Genomic DNA, 26,576 nt, shown 5'->3' with positions numbered 1-26,576 from the left:
CGAAATAGCATAATTGTGATGATATAGAGTAACTATTATGATATAGTATAACTATGGTGACAACAATTAACTATGGTTCTTTAGTATTAATTTATTGCAACTATGGTGATAGCGTGTAACCGTGGTGATATTGTTTACATTTTGATAAAATGTAGCTGGGCTTGAAAAAATATTAAAATGTGCTTCGCGTCATTTTATGTGTGTACACATACACTTAGTAATGGAGATAATTGTATCGTTATGTATTATATCTGAATATTGTAAAAATCAGAATAAAAAATACCGAAAAGAAAGTTTCTGCAGAAAGTACATACTAAGCATACCCGGTATTTTTCTTTTCTTTTTTAATATAATGCTATTATGATAATTTTATCGATTTGAGTTTCATTGTGATGTGCTGTGTAACGCAGCTTGATACTTATTGTATATGGGTAAGGAAATAACAAATCTTGTTTATTTAGGTTGATACATTTCCCATGTTTTTAAAGTTGTAATGTGACAGACAAAACCCCAGGAAAATGTGTTATAAACCTCTGATTTGTTAGAATTTTGGTTTTATTTTATTCACATTTAACTTGTGATTTAGTTATAGAATAAATATTTTACATCCTAGTGTTAAAATGTATTTGTGCAACGTAAAATATGATATTACTGATTCATATGCGAAATAAAGTGAAAGAATTACCGATGTTTAATATCAAATATTACTTTTCAGTAAAATAAGATTATTAACTCATCAACATACACTTACTAATGTAGCTTCACTATAATGTTAAACAAAGTTGTACGGTGTTTCACACTCACATCACATCACTGTTGATTACAATGGTTTGTTACCAATGTGTAAGTAGGTTAGTCAGAGACATTAAAACAAAATGTTTATGTTACAGTGATACAGTTTACTAAGTGTTTACCGAAGAAAATTTCAGTAATTTACAGGAAAATAGAAATTCTGGATATTTCTGAGACTTTGAATAAAAAAGCAAGAGACGTGATAAGAAAACTATAGTTTATTTGGAATTCTCGACAATAGCACTGTGTTTGACATAGACGTGATACGTTTATTTCCTCTCACACACATACATACTCCACATTCCACACATACACACATGATTGCACGTGATATAGTTTACACATCACACACACACACTTTCTCACTGCAGCCTGATATCGCTGTTAATATGTCAGCCATTCAGTATACATAATACCATCACATACAAACAAAAGTAAAAACGAAAATGCATTCTTGTGTCAACTTCATGTATACCAAATTACATAAATTTTCCATAATTTCTATATTGTACGTATTTGTAGCTTGCGTAACTTTCCTTATCTTATGGAAAGGTCCGAAGCAAACCAGCACTTAATTTTTATTGGTTAAGTGGTTGTTTTCATATAATATAATAATTGCGTAAATTGTAACCAAATATTAATGGCATAAGTATGGCAAAATTAGAATTAGTCCCATATATACTTAAAAAAACTATTGCATATCTGTGATAGCGAGATTAATCTCCCTTCTATCTGTGTTCTACCATACAAAACGTTTCCAACAGATCGTTGAAAACAGTATTAAATTATCACTCACTACTCATATTTTGACACTCGAAAAACTTACAACGATATATGCCAAATAAACGAATGACATGATCTCCACCCGAATTCGGTTGCTCACAAAAATCATCATCCGCAACACATACAAACAAATATATGCCTGACGGTGTCGAGACAATTCAACCAAAACAAAGACCTTGACAAACTCGTAAGTCAACGCACAGTATTTCGAATCTCTGAACTCTTCTGTTTTCAGAACACCACTTTTAGTTTCGCATATATCCAATACGTGTTCATCATCACCAGCAAGTAAGAAAATATGATAAAAAGAAAAGCCTAAATCATTCTGGTCGAAATGACTTGGATATGTTGTAATATATCTACTTGTTGTAATTACGTCATAATATAAACATAAAATCATATGAAAACACTAAGACAGACTAGAAGAGTTAATGATAATATATCTGATAATATTATTCATCCTGATTAAATATCTAATTCAAACATACTCTAGATAGTTATTTCCGATTATCACAATAAAGAGAAAAATATACCTAACATCACGTGTGGGTGATCCATATTGTTTGGTTGGTTGACTTATTAAACGTCACCACATATGATATTGAAATATAATCACTTTTATTTACTATGTTTCTCTTTGAGATGAAAACAGGAAATATATCTGCATGGAATATCAAACTGAACAATATCTGGAATGTAACATTTGAACCTTTATGATAGAGGGGCTGCTGTTAAACAGTAGATAAGGTATACACAACATATATGCAGGTTGACTTAAGAAACGAAATTCAACGTATAACGACTTGACAGTTGTATAATTATAAAAGAATTTGAAGTCAATGATCAGCAAAATATTGATTAGCAAAATAACAATTATTTTGCGTGTGCCTGTCAATTAAAGGATATGATAATAATTTGAGATTCCAAGAACATCGTTTTCTACTTTACAGATGACACATGTATATCTATAAATGGCTTGTTCTGTTTAACTACAATAAATACTGTACGTCATGTTTATTATTTAAACATATTTAACAAACAAAAAAATGGTTTCAGTAACAAGTAAAACGATTTCGACACTATTTCTATGAAAAGTAATGTTTTGAAAATTTGGAAAATAAAAAGAAATCTTTTTTTTTCATTGCAAAAGTGTATACACAAGTTATAATGCCAGCTCCTAATATCGGGTACAATGACTCTTTCTAGGAAATGACATATTGATATCTAACAAAAGCACTGAATGTTGTTATATCTTTATGAGACAGCTGTTAACTTAATATATATTGGTCTGTTTGGAATGTAGAATAGCAGTAACATAATATTATATAAAGAAATCTCGTAAATAAATCCAGCCTGCTATAAACCTAGAATGCAAATTTTAGGGCATTTTTATACCGAAACAAATATTCTGAACCGGATAAAATGGTAGTGTGTGATCCAGCTTTCGTCTGCTATATAAAACTTTAATTAGCAGTACATACGTTTGGTTTGTTTAAGAAGTCCTATTCTATGGAGGAAACACACAAAATGGCATTAATTATGTCAAATCGATTTTCCAAACACTTGTTTGTCTGTGTGAAAATATATCTTATTTTCTGTGTGAAAATACATCTTATTTTCTGTATGAAAATAAATATTATTTTCAGTGTTAAATTAAAAAGTATTTTCTGTGTGAAAATAATTCTAACCATGGCATGATGCCAGGACGATGTTATTATAGGCATTAATAAACTAATAAAAATAATACTATATAAACTTTTCTGAAGATATCTAAAATAAAATTTCTTATCGTCAAGCTCATTCGATATACCTTTCTCTGTATATCGACTTACTCGTTTAGACTGGTGTAGATCATCTTAGTGATAAGAGCTGTTTTGTGTGATCGACAATAACATGTTACTAATTTGCTACTAGATAACCACTGTTAATGGTTTCAGTGACAGAACGCGTACAGTTTAAGTACAGCTACATGTTTCTAAATTGTAAACCTCGCCTTAATGTCCTTTAACATTAAAAATTTAAACGGGATATGTATTTCAAATATTAATTTATAAAGTAAAGTTAAAATGGAGGGGGGGGGGGGAGGGGGCAATGCGTGCAACTTTAATCACAACGTTACAGCACTGAATTAAAATACTATATATTAATGTGTGTCACCAATTTACATACAGAATTAACATTATATGTCACACTGTCATATACATCGTAAGGCACTTGTAATACATGCACCAACTGTTTATATTGAAATATATATTAATTTTATCAAAATACATAGAGAAACATCGTATTGTGCCGGAAAGAGTGTCACATTCAATCAGTATTCATAATTTTTCCACATTTTCGTCGTCAAACGCATATGTCTATTTTTTTGTTATGTTTAAATTGCTTTTATTCTCGAGTATCTTTTTGAGGAACGATAAGATTGGAAGCGATGGACTCGTATTTTTTACATCGCTATTTTCAATAGCCATGATTAGATATATATTTTTTTTCAAATGCAATGTCTTGTTTGTATTTTCCTGCGACAACACGACAGGTGTAATAATCCAATGTGGTATGAAACTGGGGAAAGGTCCTTCACAACATCAGAAACAAGAAATTAAATTAATAAAGATACATTGTAGGTCTTAATATGTTGTTATCATTTTCCCGAAAAACGACGGAAAATAACGAAGAGAACTACCAATTGGCGGAAATGATATATAACATTTGTGTCAGAATAATAAAATACTTACTTAGTAGACAAATGCAATGAATATGTATTTATCTATTTGTCACATCACGGTGTATTTTCAGGGTTAGCGTGAAGACCCGATGGATGAATGAATGATGAGGATCATATATGTCATATACACTGTATATGTGGTAAAAGCTGGAATGCTTCAGACAGAATAGTACGTATTGCAGTCATTCACTTACTTTTCATTATGAGTAACCCGAATTTCCTTGAAACGAAAAGTTTTCAACAGGCCATCCCAAGAAATCAAAGAATCATATTCTACTACAAAAATGTTGTATTATAAAAAAATCCAAAATGGCAAAACTTATTTCCCCAATATTTTTTAGAATGTATAAAGTTTAAATTTGGTTTGTGCTTGTGCCCCGCCTACTTATATTACACTTGACCATCGAACTCGCTTTGTAAGATCAATAGAACCGCCCAGTTACGTAACATAGCACCGCCGCCCTGTGAGTATGCTGTTGTTCTAAACTTTCAGGTATGATCACTACTTCTGTTATGTAAGATCTTCAGCTCTGCCAGATAAGATCAATAGTTCTGCCACGTAAGACCTTTCTCTTCTTCAGTTAAGATAACTAATTATGCGTGTAAGATCCCTAACTTCGACTTGGGAGATCACATTCTCCGCCTAGTTACACAGTTCTGCCCTGCAGAATCCCTAGTTCCACCATGTTAACTGTAGCTCCACCCTGTATGATCATTGCTCCGCCATGTTAACTGTAGCTCCACCCTGTATGATCATTTGCTCCGCCATGGTAACTGTAGCTCCCCCCTGTATGATCATTTGCTCCGCGATGGTAACTGTAGCTCCACCCTGTATGATCATTTGCTCCGCCATGGTAACTGTAGCTCCACCCTGTATGATCACTTGCTCCGCCATGGTAACTGTAGCTCCACCTTGTATGATCATTGCTTCGCCATGTTAACTGTAGCTCCACCCTGTATGATCATTTGCTCCGCCATGTTAACTGTAGGGTCACTTGCTCCGTTCTGTATGATCACTAGCACCGTTCTGCAATATAGCAAAATCTCCGCGCGATAAGACCACCGGATTCGACATGTTAAACATAGCTCCGCCCTGTTAGGAAACATTACTTTGCTATATTTAAGCTTCCCACTTTAGATGGAATAACTCTTAATCAAGAACCTAGCAACAAGTAAGGTTGATCTACTTCAATGCTGCAATATTCCTCAACGAACATAACTCCGCCCGTTTTCATGTTGTAATTCCATCCCGTTAGAACACTTTGCATATTCACTATGCATAGTACCGCCTTGTGTCAGTCAAAATGAATAAATCCCGCCCACATACGTGTTTAAGTGCCCCTATTATTATCCTCAGAAATGATCATCTTCTATCACATCGCTGATGTCGTTTCCATTTTGTATACATATGTAAATCTCCTTCAGAATTTTGATGACACGTCTATCAAGCGCTATTAGATGGTTCTGGATGAGGACTGGGAATAATTTGTCACGTGACGTTTCTGCTTTCATCAATGCTGAAAGTTTATCCGGTCCTATGTAGAACTTGGCAAGCTTCATGAACGTTGAGTACCTGATCTTGCAGCACTGGAACACAGGGGCAAGGATGCTCATATCGTCCAGTCGCCATTTTCCAAACCTGCGAATACAAATTTAAAGCCATACAAAAACAAAATAGACAGTCCAAAACCTCTTTTTGTTTTCACTATCTCGAGGAAGCAGTAATGCATTTTTTTTCATTCAGAAAATGCATTATAGTGAAACTTGGCTAAAGCAACCGTATGGACTTGACGAGATGCTGTCATTTTATTTAAACAACTGTAACCCCTTTCTTCTCTACACTACCAAACAAGACCTCCTGTGTATTCTGTAACCCTGTCTTCTCTACACTACCAAACAAGACCTCCTTTGTATTCTGTAACCCTGTCTTCTCTACACTACCAAACAAGACCTCCTGTGTATTCTGTAACCCTGTCTTCTCTACACTACCAAACAAGACCTCCTGTGTATTCTGTAACCCTGTCTTCTCTACACTACCAAACAAGACCTCCTGTGTATTCTGTAACCCTGTCTTCTCTACACTACCAAACAAGACCTCCTGTGTATTCTGTAACCCTGTCTTCTCTACACTACCAAACAAGACCTCCTGTGTATTCTGTAACCCTGTCTTCTCTACACTACCAAACAAGACCTCCTGTGTATTCTGTAACCCTGTCTTCTCTACACTACCAAACAAGACCTCCTGTGTATTCTGTAACCCTGTCTTCTCTACACTACCAAACAAGACCTCCTGTGTATTCTGTAACCCTGTCTTCTCTACACTACCAAACAAGACCTCCTGTGTATTCTGTAACCCTGTCTTCTCTACACTACCAAACAAGACCTCCTGTGTATTCTGTAACCCTGTCTTCTCTACACTACCAAACAAGACCTCCTGTGTATTCTGTAACCCTGTCTTCTCTACACTACCAAACAAGACCTCCTGTGTATTCTGTAACCCTGTCTTCTCTACACTACCAAACAAGACCTCCTGTGTATTCTGTAACCCTGTCTTCTCTACACTACCAAACAAGACCTCCTGTGTATTCTGTAACCCTGTCTTCTCTACACTACCAAACAAGACCTCCTGTGTATTCTGTAACCCTGTCTTCTCTACACTACCAAACAAGACCTCCTGTGTATTCTGTAACCCTGTCTTCTCTACACTACCAAACAAGACCTCCTGTGTATTCTGTAACCCTGTCTTCTCTACACTACCAAACAAGACCTCCTGTGTATTCTGTAACCCTGTCTTCTCTACACTACCAAACAAGACCTCCTGTGTATTCTGTAACCCTGTCTTCTCTACACTACCAAACAAGACCTCCTGTGTATTCTGTAACCCTGTCTTCTCTACACTACCAAACAAGACCTCCTGTGTATTCTGTAACCCTGTCTTCTCTACACTACCAAACAAGACCTCCTGTGTATTCTGTAACCCTGTCTTCTCTACACTACCAAACAAGACCTCCTGTGTATTCTGTAACCCTGTCTTCTCTACACTACCAAACAAGACCTCCTGTGTATTCTGTAACCCTGTCTTCTCTACACTACCAAACAAGACCTCCTGTGTATTCTGTAACCCTGTCTTCTCTACACTACCAAACAAGACCTCCTGTGTATTCTGTAACCCTGTCTTCTCTACACTACCAAACAAGACCTCCTGTGTATTCTGTAACCCTGTCTTCTCTACACTACCAAACAAGACCTCCTGTGTATTCTGTAACCCTGTCTTCTCTACACTACCAAACAAGACCTCCTGTGTATTCTGTAACCCTGTCTTCTCTACACTACCAAACAAGACCTCCTGTGTATTCTGTAACCCTGTCTTCTCTACACTACCAAACAAGACCTCCTGTGTATTCTGTAACCCTGTCTTCTCTACACTACCAAACAAGACCTCCTGTGTATTCTGTAACCCTGTCTTCTCTACACTACCAAACAAGACCTCCTGTGTATTCTGTAACCCTGTCTTCTCTACACTACCAAACAAGACCTCCTGTGTATTCTGTAACCCTGTCTTCTCTACACTACCAAACAAGACCTCCTGTGTATTCTGTAACCCTGTCTTCTCTACACTACCAAACAAGACCTCCTGTGTATTCTGTAACCCTGTCTTCTCTACACTACCAAACAAGACCTCCTGTGTATTCTGTAACCCTGTCTTCTCTACACTACCAAACAAGACCTCCTGTGTATTCTGTAACCCTGTCTTCTCTACACTACCAAACAAGACCTCCTGTGTATTCTGTAACCCTGTCTTCTCTACACTACCAAACAAGACCTCCTGTGTATTCTGTAACCCTGTCTTCTCTACACTACCAAACAAGACCTCCTGTGTATTCTGTAACCCTGTCTTCTCTACACTACCAAACAAGACCTCCTGTGTATTCTGTAACCCTGTCTTCTCTACACTACCAAACAAGACCTCCTGTGTATTCTGTAACCCTGTCTTCTCTACACTACCAAACAAGACCTCCTGTGTATTCTGTAACCCTGTCTTCTCTACACTACCAAACAAGACCTCCTGTGTATTCTGTAACCCTGTCTTCTCTACACTACCAAACAAGACCTCCTGTGTATTCTGTAACCCTGTCTTCTCTACACTACCAAACAAGACCTCCTGTGTATTCTGTAACCCTGTCTTCTCTACACTACCAAACAAGACCTCCTGTGTATTCTGTAACCCTGTCTTCTCTACACTACCAAACAAGACCTCCTGTGTATTCTGTAACCCTGTCTTCTCTACACTACCAAACAAGACCTCCTGTGTATTCTGTAACCCTGTCTTCTCTACACTACCAAACAAGACCTCCTGTGTATTCTGTAACCCTGTCTTCTCTACACTACCAAACAAGACCTCCTGTGTATTCTGTAACCCTGTCTTCTCTACACTACCAAACAAGACCTCCTGTGTATTCTGTAACCCTGTCTTCTCTACACTACCAAACAAGACCTCCTGTGTATTCTGTAACCCTGTCTTCTCTACACTACCAAACAAGACCTCCTGTGTATTCTGTAACCCTGTCTTCTCTACACTACCAAACAAGACCTCCTGTGTATTCTGTAACCCTGTCTTCTCTACACTACCAAACAAGACCTCCTGTGTATTCTGTAACCCTGTCTTCTCTACACTACCAAACAAGACCTCCTGTGTATTCTGTAACCCTGTCTTCTCTACACTACCAAACAAGACCTCCTGTGTATTCTGTAACCCTGTCTTCTCTACACTACCAAACAAGACCTCCTGTGTATTCTGTAACCCTGTCTTCTCTACACTACCAAACAAGACCTCCTGTGTATTCTGTAACCCTGTCTTCTCTACACTACCAAACAAGACCTCCTGTGTATTCTGTAACCCTGTCTTCTCTACACTACCAAACAAGACCTCCTGTGTATTCTGTAACCCTGTCTTCTCTACACTACCAAACAAGACCTCCTGTGTATTCTGTAACCCTGTCTTCTCTACACTACCAAACAAGACCTCCTGTGTATTCTGTAACCCTGTCTTCTCTACACTACCAAACAAGACCTCCTGTGTATTCTGTAACCCTGTCTTCTCTACACTACCAAACAAGACCTCCTGTGTATTCTGTAACCCTGTCTTCTCTACACTACCAAACAAGACCTCCTGTGTATTCTGTAACCCTGTCTTCTCTACACTACCAAACAAGACCTCCTGTGTATTCTGTAACCCTGTCTTCTCTACACTACCAAACAAGACCTCCTGTGTATTCTGTAACCCTGTCTTCTCTACACTACCAAACAAGACCTCCTGTGTATTCTGTAACCCTGTCTTCTCTACACTACCAAACAAGACCTCCTGTGTATTCTGTAACCCTGTCTTCTCTACACTACCAAACAAGACCTCCGGTGTATTCTGTAACCCTGTCTTCTCTACACTACCAAACAAGACCTCCGGTGTATTCTGTAACCCCTGTCTTCTCTACACTAACAAACAAGACCTCCTGTGTATTCTGTAACCCCTGTCTTCTCTACACTACCAAACAAGACCTCCTGTGTATTCTGTAACCCTGTCTCTTACACCTGTATGGTGTATCCTAGGGAATTTTAACTTAGAAATTATACTGTATAATTGTTTTACCTTCCCACCTCCTTAGAGTATGTCAGGAATAATATTGTGTTTATATATAAAATGATACTGATGGTGTTAATATTAACAATTGTCTACTTTTACTTTCCCAGTATGCTGATGACACTTATTTGGTTTTTGATTGCACACAAAGTTCATCAAAAGAGGCATTTAAAGAATTGAAAAGTTTTGCATATATTTCTGGACTTAAAAATGATTACGTTATACAAAATGAAGTGACGAATTGACACCTTTTGGCTTGCGTATGATGTAGATACGCATAAGATAGCAAAGCGAATTCCAAAAAGAAATTGGTAAACCTCAGCACATTTTGACAACCAATGTATATTTTGTTAAAGTAGGAATAGTATATAGCCCTTAATATGAGCTGTGTAACATCGAATAGAGAAAATAAAGCATGTGACAAAGTACAAACTCTACTACAAAATTTTGAGTTCTAATTAGACGCATTAATTATTCCATAACATTTTAATTTCCCGATTATATGTCTTATCCTATTAAATCTTTTATTATTTAGAAAAGAAGATACAGAATTGAAAAATAGTATCCAAATAACCGTGCTACTGACACCTATTTATAACAGGGGTTACGTCCTTTACCTTTTCATGTTTCATATTTAAATTTTTCAGTCGATCGGTCTGTTTGTCCGTCTGTCTTTCTACCCGTCTTTTCTGTCTGTCTCTCTAGTCTGTCTGTCTATCTGACTCTCTGTCGCTCTTTCCGTTTACTTCTCTTTAGTTCTTCCATTTCTTTGTTTTCTTGTTTCTCATTTTCTTTCTTTTCTAATATATCATTACAATAAATAAAATGCCACTTACAAAAAAGTAATATGGATTAGTGTGAATGTATGTGTGAAAGTGGAATGTATTGTGTATTATGAATTGTACGTGTTATTTTTATGTGGAAAAAAATCTGAACCCCCCCCCCCCCCCCCCCCCAAAAAAAACACAACTTTAATTATACTGCGTGAAATATGAGGAAAAACTAATGAAAATCTAAAGCTAAATCTCAAGTGACCTAAAAAACGTGATTTGCCATTATAGTATGATGTTGAACATGTTTATATTTAAAATTTCGGCAAAACGAGTAAAACAGCCTCTCTGGTATGATACCTAGATCTCCGTACATATATGCAAACTGATGCTAAGGGAGCGAACTCATGGTAGTTACGTAAAAAGTTTTTGTGAGCCAAACAGTTGCACCATTTGAGCTAGGAAACTGAATCCTGCCGCCCGCAAAGCGAAAGAAAAAATATCTATCTGATAATGCCTGTTTAATAGAGAAAGCAGACGTACGAGGCGGGTGTGCGTGGCTTGTAATGAGGTCTGTTCACACTACATTGAGAGTAGGATGTTGGGCCAAGACACATTGAAAACACATAAATCTCGAACAGATTTAGATGTTAGAATATTCCACTATGCAAAGACCACAAATACTATTCTGTCGTAACCATTTATTAAATCACTTTATTTGCTCCCCAAAGTTTCATTAGTAGCTGCACCTCATATCCCTTCATCACTATTAAATATAAACCAAAAAACATGGTATATTATTTAATTGATAGTAGCAGATGCGAAGTCTGATGTGGGGTCCAGGTTGAGTAGGGTGGTCAGCAAATTATGTAATTTCCGAAAAAAAATGATATCATATTTCAATCAAATAAATTGCATAACGTTTATTTTGAAAAAAAACCCAGATTGTAATTGAAAATAATGTTCATAATATTATATTTCGACAAAAATTATAAGCAAGACTTGGGAACCATTCCTGCAAACACAGAAATCCGTCTGGAATCGAATTAATTCACACATTCCCAACATGCCCTTTAATTACCAAACGAGTTTGATTGCAAAATAATTTCAACGATTTTTGTTTTGAAAGCAAATGTTGAAACGGCATTCGATTGAAAGCTTTATCACTTGTGACAATGATTAATCAAGTCCTATCATGAACATTTAATTAACTGATGACGGATACGGTAACACTGATTAAGTGGTACTCCTATGTTTATATGCCTATGCATGTTTTTTTCTTAAAACTTTAATATTTAACCTAAATTCATCAATGAAATATATGCTACAACGTTACACATTCCTTTTTTAAAGAACAGCTACTAGTTTAAGTGTATACGTCAATACGTGTACTCACTTCTTACGTACTTATATACAAGTTTTATCAAAATGCCAGTCTACTCCACCAATCGTAAGGATCAGTATTAAGTCCCCTGCCTTTAGGCATCAGTTGGTATGGTAATAGGTATGGGAGAGGCCCGTCACACTTTCAGCCTTGTGCATAGATATCAAACCGTCATTTACCATGCAAATCTATTCCCCGATGCATTCAACGGAGACTGGACGGAATTAAGTATTGATAATATCATTCTAAATATGTATTTATTTCATAATTTCATAAATAAGTTTAATTATTGATATGTTGTAAGGCGAGTTAAAATTGTCCAATCAAAAAATGTGTACTAAGTAAACCTATTCCTTTGAGGTTCAAATCACAGAACTTTGGATATGAATTGTAATGTATTAAGTATTTAATGATTTATAACCTTAATCCTTTGTTGAAAGGATATCTTCATAAGTTATAACAATCTGTTTGTTCCAAATACAATTCTTGACAATAAAAGTTTTCATAGTCAAACTCGAAGGTTTATGGTTAACACATATTTGACATCTATACATTGCAGCCAGCGATTGCTTGAATGATATCTCATGACCTTTCTTAATATACATTACATTACCTTGGCACAGTTCTCATGACCTTTCTTATTATTCATTACATTAACTGGGAACTGTTCTCGTGACCTTTCCTATTATACATTATATCACCTGGGCACAGATCTCATGACATTTCCTATTATACATTACATCAACTGGGAACTGTTCTTATGACCTTTCCTATTATACATTACAATACCTGGGCACAGATCTCGTGACCTTTTCTATTATACATTACAATACCTGGGAACTGTTCTCATGACCTTTCCTATTATACATTTCATTTCCTAGGCAGATATCTGATGACCTTTCCTATTATACATTACATTTCCTGGGAACTGTTCTCATGACCTTTCCTATTATACATTACATTACCTGGGCAGATATCTGATGACCTTTCCTATTATACATTACAATACTTGGGAACTGTTCTTATGACCTTTCCTATTATACATTACAATACCTGGGAACTGTTCTCATGACCTTTCCTATTATACATTACATTACCTGGGCAGATATCTGATGACCTTTCCTATTTTACATTACATTACCTGGGCACAGTTCTCTTGACCTTCCCTATTATACATTACAATACCTGTGCACAATTCTCATTACCTTCCTTAATGAACGACTAAATTCATGCCAATAATTCTACTCCTTTAACGCGGAACCATGTTAAACCAGATACATGTATTCCGGACTATTTGCATTCTGGCCATCTACATGTATATACGTTACACTCTTTGTACATTGAGCGGGTCACAATCGTTATTTTGTTCAGTAATGAAAAGTTCAAATGAACCAAGTTCCACACTTCAGGGACTAAAACAGCGGGTACTTACGATCGTCCGTTATCAAGATGGAGATGGAACGTGTCGTTGCCAAAATCTTTGAACGTTTCGTAGTGATGTCTGTCCAAATTGCCTGAAACAAATATAGAAATGCTGTAACGACGTCCATATTATAATTATGGTGGGTGTATTTAAAATAGTTACATGAAACGTGTCTAATGATTTCATATTTTTTTTATTTAAAATACATTCTCAGTGTTTTTATGTAAAGTTGTCAGGTGTGTCACCTTTATAATGTTTGTACCTCTGCAGATTTAGAAACATGAGATATTACCCTGTATTATATAATTTAATAGTATGAGGCGATTGATGTGTTACCTCGACATAATTAGGTGTGGGGTGTTCTTCAAAGCCTCGATTTGGCGACACCGTAGTGACCAAATTCGAGCGACCCCCACCCCACTCCCGCAACCTAACCGTGTCTATCGTGACACCTTTCATCGTGAAACACTATAAAATGTTCCCCTGCTGGTCCCATTACAGTACAACAGTTGTCATATAACCTTAGCTGTTGTGAAGAGGTCAAGTGCAATTTACACGAAATTGATAAAGCTCGATCCCAACTCTCCTGAAGAAAAGTAAGACAACCATTTCATGCTTTATGCAGCGTGCACATCGAACAAAATCGATAGCCCAGCCGATAGATCTTCTCACTTTTTTATTCAGATGTTTTCCCTTTCATACATGAATGCGTCTATCCTTTCTTTATTTCCTAAAACATTTTTTTGAAAGCAATTAAAGGCTATAATGACGTCAATGTTGCTACTACATGGCCCGGCGTATATGTTGTACTGAATTATCATTCTTATTCCTACGACGATTAGGTGTGCGCCAACATCTCTCGTCCCTGTGAAAATTCTTGTATATTATTCCATTCTAATTTGTGCTAGGATAGACATTTTACATGAGAAGCCATGGCGTTTATATGAAACATCTTCATAGTAATAATTAACCAAGTCTCTTAATTGGATGAAACTGTCTAACATGGATATGCAATTATTATGTAAATGCAACCTGTCATAAGTGCACACAGTAAAACAGATTCATTCTGCGAGACAAACGCGAGATAAATTAAAACAAATTAATGTCTGCTTAAAAATATACCTTAAATATCTTTGTGTCGTTCATATATAGTAGTTCAAACGAATATCAGAATAAATATGAATAAAACAACCTTTCACCAAAATTATGAAATTACTCGTATTTCTTTAAAGACGTTTGTAAATAAATGTTTTTCTCTCTCTCAAAATGTGTCGTACCACCTTGTACAAGTCACGAAGACATAACTAGGTGAGTTTTATATTATGACATTCATTCCACAACAGGTCATTTACAATTCATCCTGATAAATGACTTGTACGGAATGAATAATTAATTAACACAAACTCAAATTAAAAAAAGAAATAGTTACGAAATAATGTATACAGACATACCCTCTATTTGACAGAAAATGTTTGACAACAGGAAATAGGATGTTGCAGCATAACCGAGAATCTCAAATGCTCTGAATAGTTTCGAGTTGGTTTTGTCCAAAGCGAGAATGCGTAATGTTTATGCTAAACTGAGTCTTTTTGGCGCAATGACAGTTCATTTGTTTGCAAACAATATATTAGGTCAATTCTTTGCAAATATTTATAAATAACGTTTGACATAACTTTTTTTTATCTTTATCACGTTACGTCCGTTCTATTAATCCTATCAAGTTCTAAGAACGCTATGTTCTGTGAGTTCAGACTTTCCCTTGGGAACAGTCCTCAGAACAAGCCTTATTCTTCGTAACTGCTCAAGTAAGACTCTTTGCTAATTATTGCCATCAAGATCAGTCAAAATAATCGACTACAAAACCCAGTTTCGACATAATCTTATACCACTTCAGAAGTGGGCTACATACTGGATGTAAGGTTCAACACAACAAAGCATTATGGCTATCAACAGAAGAAAAGCTCCAACTATTCAAAGGAAAACCTCAGACTTCTATCTACATCAGAATTCCCAATATCTTGGAATCAATTTTAAGCGAACTTCTGAAGTGGACCTCCCAATACAATAAAATACTACAAACCAAGTATCTCCTTTCCTTGGCTTCGTTCGGCGTAACGTACGTAAAACAGTATTCCCAATTTAATTCAAACAGCTTACTGCTCTCTGGTCCGACATGCGCTACACCGATTTTGAAGGCCCCTTCTTCAATAGGAATATTGCAAACGAAATTTGGAAAAATACAGAGACGAGCAGCGCACTTTGAGAAAAAATACAAGAGATAAAGCATGTATCATCCATGCTTCAGGATACTAATGACAGCCATTCTTCGAGAGATGGAGAGATCGATGACTTCTCTTTATATTCAACATCATCCATGGCTGTGAAGCAAGCTATCCCTGCTGACACCACAAAGTCAATGTAGCTCCAAGCTATTCAGATGAGGAGACTCCAAACAACATCATCATACCCGGAACTCGTCAAAATCCCCTACCATATCGTGGACCGGGAACCATTAGAACAGTCTACCGAAATTGCTATGACCAGTTAATTATCAAAACACTTAAAACCTACCCTAGTTTTAAACCACGGCCGTGCCGAGGGAAATCCCCTGGAAGTTGCTTGATATATATTTTCAAGTAGTAAATTCTAAGACATTAAGTCGATACCATACAAATATCGATTAACACAAACCACGAGACCACTTCATGTTTGGGGGTATTACAATAATGTTCGGGTTTATTACAATAATGTTCGGGGGTATTACAATCATGTTTTGGGGTATTATAATAATGTTCGGGTTTATTACAAACATATTTGGGGGTATTACAATAATGTTCGGGGGTATTACAATACAACAATGATTTCTGAATTCCCTTGTTTGAGTGAAAAAGGCCATGAACGTGGTGACCTCTTCAAGATTTTTCATCTTCCCTCACAAAAACATTTCTCCCTCTATCTAATCGACTATTGTTATGCTGTGGTCCCACATTAGCCTACTTGTATTTCTAGAGTTGAAAGATCGCGTCGGATGTGATGACCACTTCGTCCATATTAGGACAACGTCATCGTACGTTCATGATTAACTCAAACACCTAAAATCCCAAACACATACAGGAGCAACGTCGGGCTAATATCATTTTCTCTTTCCGACTTAAGCGTTACATCTTTTACAGAAATCAGCCCTCACAGGTCCCATAGTGTGGCACGCCGAGTTATGAGAACGTGTCAACTCCTGACTTAGAAACCAATAAATAACTTGTGTCTCCGACAGAATGGCAGATTGTGGGTTTTCATTTTCAAATTATTTCCCTCTTTACAATTAATGACTCACATGCAAACGTGACAATGAGTGAAGTACACACTATTTTTTTTTTGTTAGCAGTGATCCTAACCAAATAATCTGTAACTGTTTCCTGTTTTCGTAAAAGTAAATTAAGGATTAAAGTCTTCCAACAGCCAAGCTCATATGACAACTGTGTCCTCTGATGATAGAGCGACTTTAAGGTCATTTTAAAGCGACACCACACTTAAATGTCATAACCTTGACACCGTAGTATGACATTTCACTTGTCACTGTAATGACAACTAGCTAACCAGAAGTGTCTAGAGAGACAGTAATGAAAAGGAAAACTAGATAAATAGAACGGTAAAATGAGAAGTCCGGAGTGTCGTATTGGCTACAGAAGACAAACGTGTATATGTCTCTTTTCTGGGGCTCCGATATATTAAGTGATATCTCCATCATGAAATATTGATATCACTTAATAAATATGTGGTATGGGTTCAACAGTTGATATACAAACATTAAAAATCAACTTTCGTCATTTCATGAACGTTCACATAATATATTATCATTAATTCATTATGGTAATAAGATGATATAACTGCGTGGAAATGATATGATCTAGATAAGTAATTGTTGGTATCACTAAATGAACAATTAATATCGCTAATTCATTCTAGTGATTTCACCAAGTTTGCTTTGAAAACAAAAAGGAGTTGGATACTTATATTGCGAGCTGTCGAAAGCGTCTGTTTCTTTGCCAAGCAAAGAGTGTAAATGACCGGTGTCCAATTTTCCTCTGGATAACTTTTAAACAGACTCTAAACTAAATTCCCGATTCTATACAGGACCACCCATGATTCTGTCACCCAAACCATCAAGAGTTTGAGCATAAGATAACATGAACTTTGGACCTTGCCTTATCGGAACATATGGACATAACTAAAGGCCTATAAAAGCAAACAACATTTGATATAACATAATTATGTCAGATTAAGCTATGTACATGATTAGCACTGAAATATGATTACCTATGAAATATATACGTTTACGGTTTGTTTAGATATGTTTCAATTTTCTTTCTCCTTTAATTTCGCTTTGAATGGTATCTCAATCGGAACCTCTGGTTAGCCGGATTTTATGATGACGTGCATATGGACGAATTGCCTTAAGCGTTGGTCAGGATGTACCATTTCAATGAGACAGAACTTCAAATAAAGAAGAACCTGAGCTGGTGCGATTGGAAGTTGAAACAGTCGGCGTTTGATCTATGATACCCCTACTTGTTTGGTAAAAGGAATTGGTTAATGTGTATCCCGCTGTCTGATAAATCGATCGTAGGAGATAGCTTGTTTAGGTTTCCGCAGAATTTGGACAGCTCTTCTATGACCTCTAGTTGGGAACGTCAAAGAGACATGATCTACTGTGTTCCTATTACAACACTTTTGTCTTCTAACATTGCTTTATTACCCATTCCAGTTGGAGGTGTCTGAACACTTTTGACTTGGCCGTGGTCAACAGTGTGGCTGGTACATTGACATGACCAGTAAATGGTATCATTGTCAGTGAGCCTTACAAAAACAAACCAATACGGTCGATATAAATATAATTCAAAGAGGTACCAATAAAACACGCAAATATTAATGTACCTGTCATGAAGTCAAATACATGAGTGTCCATCAGGTCTAACAGTCGACGACCGGTGTTGTAGGGAGACTTCGTCTTCACTTTATCGCACAAATCATCGTACACCTCCCAGTAGGCTTTGCGGTGTTTGCTGTACGACCGTTTCCACGGGTTACGCCATGTTTTCCGAGCTGCTATCTTTTCAGGAGGAAGGAAAGCCGCCATTGATGATTCGAGTAAATCCGGGGACCCACAGATCGCGTGGCCTGAGTCGCAGTAATACGAACAGCTGCCATGGAAACAGAGATTGTTGGCTGAAATTAAAGAAACCGGTGTTAATGAGTTTAACGTTTATCGCCAAGACATGGTTTTAACAGAATATATCAGTATCGTAAAAGTTCCTATAACCCATCAGTCACTCAATCGAAGCCTGAAAGCCCTACATTTTTCGTATTTAATAAACCTTCCTTGACAGGACGCCCCAGTTTCCAATAAATCAGATTATATTCACAAATAAGAACTAATCACTTAAGAGAAAAAACAACCAACCTTTTAGGGAGGTCAGGAAAAAAGGTTTTAATTTGTTATAAAGGGACTGATTAGTAAAAAAAAAAATAAGAAACCTTGTTATAATGACAAAACCCTAGACTTAATTTCTGCAAAAAAATACAAGCCTTCCGTTATGGCCTACTGCAGCACTAAAATGGGCGCCCCTTCTTTACAGAGTATGATAATTCAGGACTTACTCTCTTTCCAACTCACACCAAAACCAAAAATATTGAAGTCTTATACTGTAATTTTCATAACAGAGCTAAAAATACCGATAAACTACCATTTCTGTAAACGGATTAATGAATAAGTGCTGAATGAGAAGTACATGTATACACTTAATTAATGAGATTCTTTGTACGTTATATTTACATCAGACTGTCGACGTATCCCGTTTACAGTTTTATCTCTCCATAACATGAAAGACGTAATGTTTATTATCGCTCTATGTAAAGTGTTACCATATGTTCCCGTTTGAGCTAGCTCTTTGTGGGTGGGTAATAACATTGATACCGCTATCACAGGGGCCAGGCATCTGTGTGTTATGCTATTTATAAAAGTATATTAAAAATATTCCGTAAACCATTTTATTAACGTGTCCGAACCCTGTGGTCGCCAATTATGTTTATGAAAAACACAGACACCCATGGATTCAGAAAACACATGGACGGTCTTTTCGATGTTGTAATGTACCATAAAGGTTAGTTAAAGGACGGCGAAACAGAACATTGAACATGATAGAAATTCCTGTGCATGTGACACACAAATACAATAAAACTATAAAAACATTAACTTTATTTGTTTTACAACAATTACGAAACAAATTCTATTATCTTATGTTAGTCTTATGCAACAGGAGTACTCTTGAAGTGGTGGGTCCATACATTTTCACGTCCGATCGGGAAATCGAACCTCGGCCGTCTTAGTGAAAGACGACTGCACCACCCGTCCACCCCAATAAAACTCTATATAACTAAGAAAAATTGTATCTGATCCTTTTTGTTTAAGACATTAATAAGATGCATTTCAAACCGTTGGGAAAGGACTTCAACTCCCGCTGTAAGACCCACCTATATAACCAATACATATCAAAGCTTGTTGAGTTTATGTAAGTAAGCATGTTTTACGTATTCCTATCAAAGCTTAGTTCAAACAATACATTAATTTTCAAATAAAAACTAAAGTAAAGAAGTATTAGCGGCATTGGGAAACTAAGTATTTCTATTGAATTAGCTTCAATATTTTTGGTACAATTAGCAATTTAGCCAAGTCAAAACCGACAGTGGAAGTAACAAAAGAACCCCTTCAATTCAGATTTTAAAAAACCCGCATGTTCAACTGTTCAGGATGGTTTTGAGATGTTCCCCCGTGACTACCAATTCCAGCCATCGTATCTAAGGAAGCGCCGACATTTTAGTGTGTGCATTAGATTGCATTTCATGATCATTGTGCGCAAGGCGGCACTTCTATCCAACAGTATACTTTCTCGATCTTTATATAAAAAAAGGTTTTTCAGAAGAGGTGAAGAATATGGAAATGTAAGAAATTATTATTACAAACAAATGCAAAGTATTAGCTAAATAAATCAAATTACCAGTTCACAGTTCGATTAGAACCACTCCATTATCAAATCTTTCTTTGCTGAAGATACACCTGTGACTGTCGTATCGTGCACGTGTTTTGTTAGTTAAGCGTCTACATGATGAAGACTTACCGGGAAGAACGAATACTCGTGGGTTGGTGCAGACCAATGCACGTGAAAAGACAGATGAATTCAGTGTGATATCATTTTTATTTGGTTACACAATTTCTGAGGATATCTGAGAAGGAACAGCCAGCTTCGCGACGTTTTTAGGTAAGTAGGTTTTAGTTTTTGAATTGGTTGCCGATTTAAAATGATAACCAGTTTAAGGTGGCTCAACACACCACGAAAAAATGGATAAAACCATTGAAATCTAACTATTGTGTTTCCATTCTCGTTTACCAAACAAAGCATGCACTAAAATGTGGGCGCTTCCTTATATACGAAAACCGGAAGGGGTAGTTAATGGCGACCATCTCAAAAGCAGTTTATAATTTGAACTTTAAACTTTTTTTTTTTATTTGGGTTGAGAACTTTCTAACTTGCAGTGTAGGTACAAGAGCATGGTCAGCTTGACCTCACACATTCCGAGATTACACTAAAAACTGTAATTTGGTCCTCAACACCATTTCCTCAAAAAATAGTTTCCAATGTTAACTTTACTTACCTGGAGATATGAAAAATGTCTTGGACAATTTATGATCCGCTAGACGCTTTATGTCTCGAGTCATGTTGACAACCCTCCCGGCAGTTGGTGGAACTCGGTAAAACCCCAATACTCTAAATAAATTAAAGGTAACAAATGTCAGTTCATATCCTTAGGTATACTTGTAAATAGCTGCATTTCGATAGATACATATCTTCATGATTAATACGTATGGACAGTTAATCAAGACACCAAATAGTTTGTTCAGTATCACAACAAACATCATAGAGGGTCGCAGGGTGGCCGTATTTGTTCGTTGAATGAACGACGTTTTTGTCTGAGGTGCAATACAAATTCTCTCATCCATTTCCGTGATTCGATTTCACACGAAAACGTCGTTTAAAACACACATTTACGAAAATAAATATTCTCAAAAAAATATTCGTTTAGCAGTATGCAAAAGGCGAGAGAACGATATTTTTTCAACAATATTCGAAAATACACGCACACATGCTAATTTATATAACTTTTTATCTACTACTGTTCAATTCTACATTATATGTATATTTACATCTGTACTCCGAGACGCGAGATGTGTAAAAGCTCGACCAATTCTCGATGCGAATAGTTACCAAAATATATTACTCACCAAAGATAGAATTACTAACAGTAATGTTTTTGTTTTTAGGTGTAGTATACATGTCATTCTATTTGATAAATATTTAGATTCTAAGCCTCATTGTTTTCAATCCCCATGGTTCCAATCATCACTGTTTTTAATACTACATGTATTACGCTTGTAATTTTTTTTTATAAAAAATGTGAAAATAAAAAACTGTTTAAAATATTAAAATAAACATCTGTTTCTATCAATTAATATCATCTCATTTTACCCAGTAATTGCATTTTTTTTTAATAATTTCTGTCAAACGTTCATGCTTTATAGAAGCATAATGGATAAAGTAAAAAATGTTGATCGTGCAGTTTAGACATAAGGATAGGGGCAAATCTGACCCAAATACATTTATACATACAAGTCTCATCACAATTGTCACTAATCTACTTTCTTAATTGTTTCTCGTAGAATTATAACCATATCTTAGTTGACACTTATGCCAGAACATTTCTCGTAAATAAAAACTAATATACAGTAAGCTGTTGTGCTTTTTTTGTAGATAATGATGAATATTCATTTATGCAAATGATCTATAAAAATAAGCACCACATGTGACGTGTGTAACCAACGACGACAGTATTTATTGTTTTTGCGTAAACGATTTTACAAAGTCAAAATTATTAAGAAATATCCTTTGATTAAGACATGTAAAACTGAAGATATTCATCGACATCTTAAAAACCAAACAAATATTCATGATCATTACTCAAACAACCTCTTTTGATAGTTTAATTCTAATTTAAAACTGAATATTTATGAATTTAAAAGTAAATGACGTAATATCAAAAAAAAAAAACTTATTTCAAAATTCCATATAAAAAAACCGCGCTGAACTGATTGAATATCCATATTGTAAACTACAGTAAAACCCCGCTAACTGGAACTCCAGATCAATAATTCGAGGAATACAATGTATTAGGATTTTCTCCTGTGCTTCTTGACGGGCGCCACATGCGGTGCAGATACGGAAACGGTGTGCTTGACGTCACAAAGACCAAAAGTGGTGATGTATACAGTAGAGTCAATCACATGGGATAGACAAGAGATAGTTGTCAAATATAAGAGTATAACGATCCAACGAATAGTTTACATAATAGATAGGAAGTCCAACACTATTATATATGTTGTATCACGTGTCTTGCCAGTGGTAAACACTTGTACGAGTTTAATACTGAAAATCACTTAGTGTCGGATATACCTTTTTGCTGTTAATCTTCCAACAGCATATTCGTAAGGATTTCAAGAATTCTGACTGTATAAAATCTCGCGCGATGTTTGAAATCAACTCTCATACACAACCTGGTCTGTCTTCGCGAACGAACCAAAAAATAGAAATGTAACGCGAAAAAGAAGTGTTTTGCAGCACATTGATGTGCACCATACTCAGTAACAAATTCAGTTAGATATTAACGGAAACATAAATCTCAACTTATCATTGTGAATGACCATTGTTTATTATTGCTGATCACTAGTCCTAGTGGTCAGTCTACTTGACCAATGGAGATCCGTACCTGTCAAGATGGAATGCGGCCACTTCCGCGTTATGGCGTTCGTAGTCACTGAAGTAGAAATGATTTGGGAGCGTTTCCTGTTCCCGGGGGTACCTGGAAAGATCAATGTCATATGGTAAACGACGTCATATCAATTGATAGAGTGACGTTATTTGATAAAATGACGTCATGTTTAGTCAAACATCAAGCATTTTGTCGTTAACATATGAAGAATATTTCTGTAAACAATGTCATTCAAACATTCTGTTATATGCCGGAGGATAGTAACCACGGGCCCCGTCTCCTTTGACTTTCTACATTTGCACATCATGATGAGTCTTTGGACATTTTATAGCTCCGTACTGTACATGTCGACAGGTAAGATAGAGCAGGGGAAACTAAGAACACTTTTTCTCTTTATTTACTTCAGAAAAACCTACATATGAAAAACCTATACACAAAAAACAGCACACTTTTTTTCCCAATCAATGTTTGTTTCCGGGGATATTCAGACAGTACTCGTATATTCCTGTCTATACTTACTCTAACGACTGAAATACTCGTTATACGACACCGTGAAATGTTACATGTATACATACAATTTTACGTCATGGGAGGACCCAAGAGGAATGTCAACCAAGTCTCATGGTTTCTGATCAGTGATAAGACCCCCCCCCCCCATTAGATATATATATATATATATATCTTGGCGAATGTGTTTCAGAAAATTGTCTGAATGGAAGCGTTCCGTCAATTCATACCTCACGTAAAATATTAAACAACACCCACTCGTGTATATTGGATTTCATGTCAACGAAATAGATACGAAACTGTCTGGGAGTGGAGAAATTGTTTTACACAGCATGGAAATTAAAAAAATTGAAATTCGATTTTTATTTTTGTGTGGTGTGAGCTTGAAATTTCGGATATAAAGAATTTAATCTGTTTTACGGAAAAGCTAGATATATATGTTACTATCAAATATAAATGCATCACATACGAAAATAATTATGATAAATTGATGTGTATTTTAAGTTGTAACTTTATCCTTATGCGCAATCCAACGTGTCGACAGGGGCATGATTAAATCTTAGGGGGGGGGGGGCAGGGTTAGGAAAAGGGGAGGGGGGGGGGAGGGGGAGAGATTAGAGAAAAGAGGAAAGGGGAGGGGGAGAGAATAGAGAAAAGAGGAAAGGGGAGGCGGAGAGGGTGGGAAAAGTGGAAGCGCAACCGGACTACTAATGATAGCCGTGCAGACGAAAATTACATGTTTTGCCGACAAAGGAAAACTGTACAGTCTACCTGTCAAAGAGAGAAAACACACCTGTGCACGAATTACTATTGTATTCAACTTCGTCTGAACTTATTTTATACAAATTTAAAAGTCCAACCTGTCTCGTTACGTAAGTTCCCACTACACAATGTCGATATGATTCACGTCAACCCCCACAATTCCTAATTTGCTTATAAAGGACATGTTTGTACCTTAAGCTCAAACGTCAGTCATTCACACGTTTATAGGCAATATAAATGAAACGAAATATCTCTCCTCCTTCAAAAAAGAACGTGAAGAGGGGTAAAGTAAAGGTTTAATATCAAGGTCAACGTCTATTGAGTGTGCAAAAACTATTTTTAGTTGAACAATTGTGTTTATCCTTGAAATCATCAGACGGAATGTTGAGGTATACGTTATCTAGTAACTTACATTTCAATGTCATTCTTTTTAACTATTGTTTCCTGTTGTAAATTGTCAGTAACATTACATATGATAAAGCTCACAGGTAAATCCAGGTGAGATGAAATCAAATGTAGCATAACAAATAAGCAACGTCATTTTCCCCGCACGGATACACGTGACGTACATATTATTAGTTTCAAGTAGGTTTACTTATTAAAGTATCTATATTTCGTCTTTTAACACATACAAACACATATTACATAGCGCTTATATGACAGACAGTGACCAGAATAGTCTCATTTGTCAGTTATTCCGTCTTTGCGTATTGTAGAGTTATCTACTCTTGTGGGCAGGTATTGGTTATTACATCATTTGTTTGTGAGAGTAACGTCATCAATTTTTGAGAAACGACGTAATTTTCTCACACAAACCAATGACGTAACAATCAATACCTGCTCACAAGAGAAGATAACTTTGCAATACGCATAGACGGAAATAGTCGTATACAGTTGTGTCATTCATAACAACCAGATTTATAGGCAAGTGTTTGCATAAAATATCACCTATTTATATTACACAGCACGTACACACTTTCGTCTATTTTGATAAGGCGAGCGTGCATTGTGTAACATTCGTGGAACACACCTTACCGACTTCCAGGAGTTGGCTGACGATACATACGTCTTACAGCTTAAAATTCAACCACCGCCGTAGGGAACGCTATCATAGTGTAAGAAGATAGATGTTATTGAAATTTCATTGTTTTCTATAGTTGAGTGATCGTAAAAGTCATTAAAATGTCTGCTCACCTCATAGGTTTAAACAATGCCTGTCCTTCGTCACTGAATGTTATGATTAGCTTCAGTTGTGTCCCGCCCTCTTTTTGTTCTGAAAAAAAAGGATTAAAATTGATTTAAATTGTGGTAAGCCTTTTAAGACTGATTTTTTTTATTTGTTTTTAATTAATATATAAAATTCTAAGAATCACGTTAAACCAAGAATATGTGATATTTATATCTTATCAATTGTACAAGGCCAACCTCGACCAAAGCCAGAATTGTTAATACGGAGCTCTGACAAATGTCGGGTCTACGAACAACACAGAGGCAAACACATATAGCAGTATTCTATGTTTAGCGTCGCAGTATGTCAAAAACATCCAGACGTCGGCGTCGGCACCGTTATCGACAACGACCGACTTTTAACGTCGATGTAAATACAAAACATCGACGTCGATGCCAAACTAGTAATACCATTGCCAACGAATCGAGAGACGCAAAAGAATAGGAAATAGTAAAAATCGACATCGACGTCGCCGAGGGGTTTGTATTCATATCGACGTCGCCGAGAGGTTTGTATTCGTATCGACGTCGACGAGTAGTATGCATTCAGATCGACGTCGTCGTGGAGTTAATACTCATATCGATGTCGCCGATGATTTTTCATTCATATCGACGTCGCCGAGGAGTTTGCATTCATATCGACGTCGCCGAGGGGTTTGGATTCATATCGACGTCGCCGAGAGGTTTGCATT

General features: G+C 36.4%; 1 protein-coding gene across 1 annotated transcript in view; it reads right to left on the bottom strand.

The window, feature by feature from the left end:
* Positions 1-995: 995 nt before the first annotated feature.
* The window catches only part of LOC110456756 (extracellular serine/threonine protein kinase FAM20C-like), a 43,810-nt gene continuing 18,229 nt past the window's right edge, over positions 996-26,576 (bottom strand). Inside the window, exons 3-8 of the mRNA XM_021507700.1 lie at positions 25,852-25,930; positions 23,386-23,478; positions 21,220-21,332; positions 18,445-18,735; positions 13,522-13,603; positions 996-5,939 (exon numbers count right to left, since the gene is read on the bottom strand). Of these exons, the coding sequence (XP_021363375.1) occupies positions 5,654-5,939; positions 13,522-13,603; positions 18,445-18,735; positions 21,220-21,332; positions 23,386-23,478; positions 25,852-25,930 (944 nt within the window). The 3' untranslated portion in view covers positions 996-5,653. The remainder of the gene's footprint in view (positions 5,940-13,521; positions 13,604-18,444; positions 18,736-21,219; positions 21,333-23,385; positions 23,479-25,851; positions 25,931-26,576) is intronic.

This window comes from Mizuhopecten yessoensis, unplaced genomic scaffold (genome assembly GCF_002113885.1).
Source record: "Mizuhopecten yessoensis strain PY_sf001 unplaced genomic scaffold, ASM211388v2 scaffold8841, whole genome shotgun sequence".
NCBI classification, from domain to species: domain Eukaryota; kingdom Metazoa; phylum Mollusca; class Bivalvia; order Pectinida; family Pectinidae; genus Mizuhopecten; species Mizuhopecten yessoensis.
This window is presented reverse-complemented; position numbering and strand designations above follow the sequence as displayed.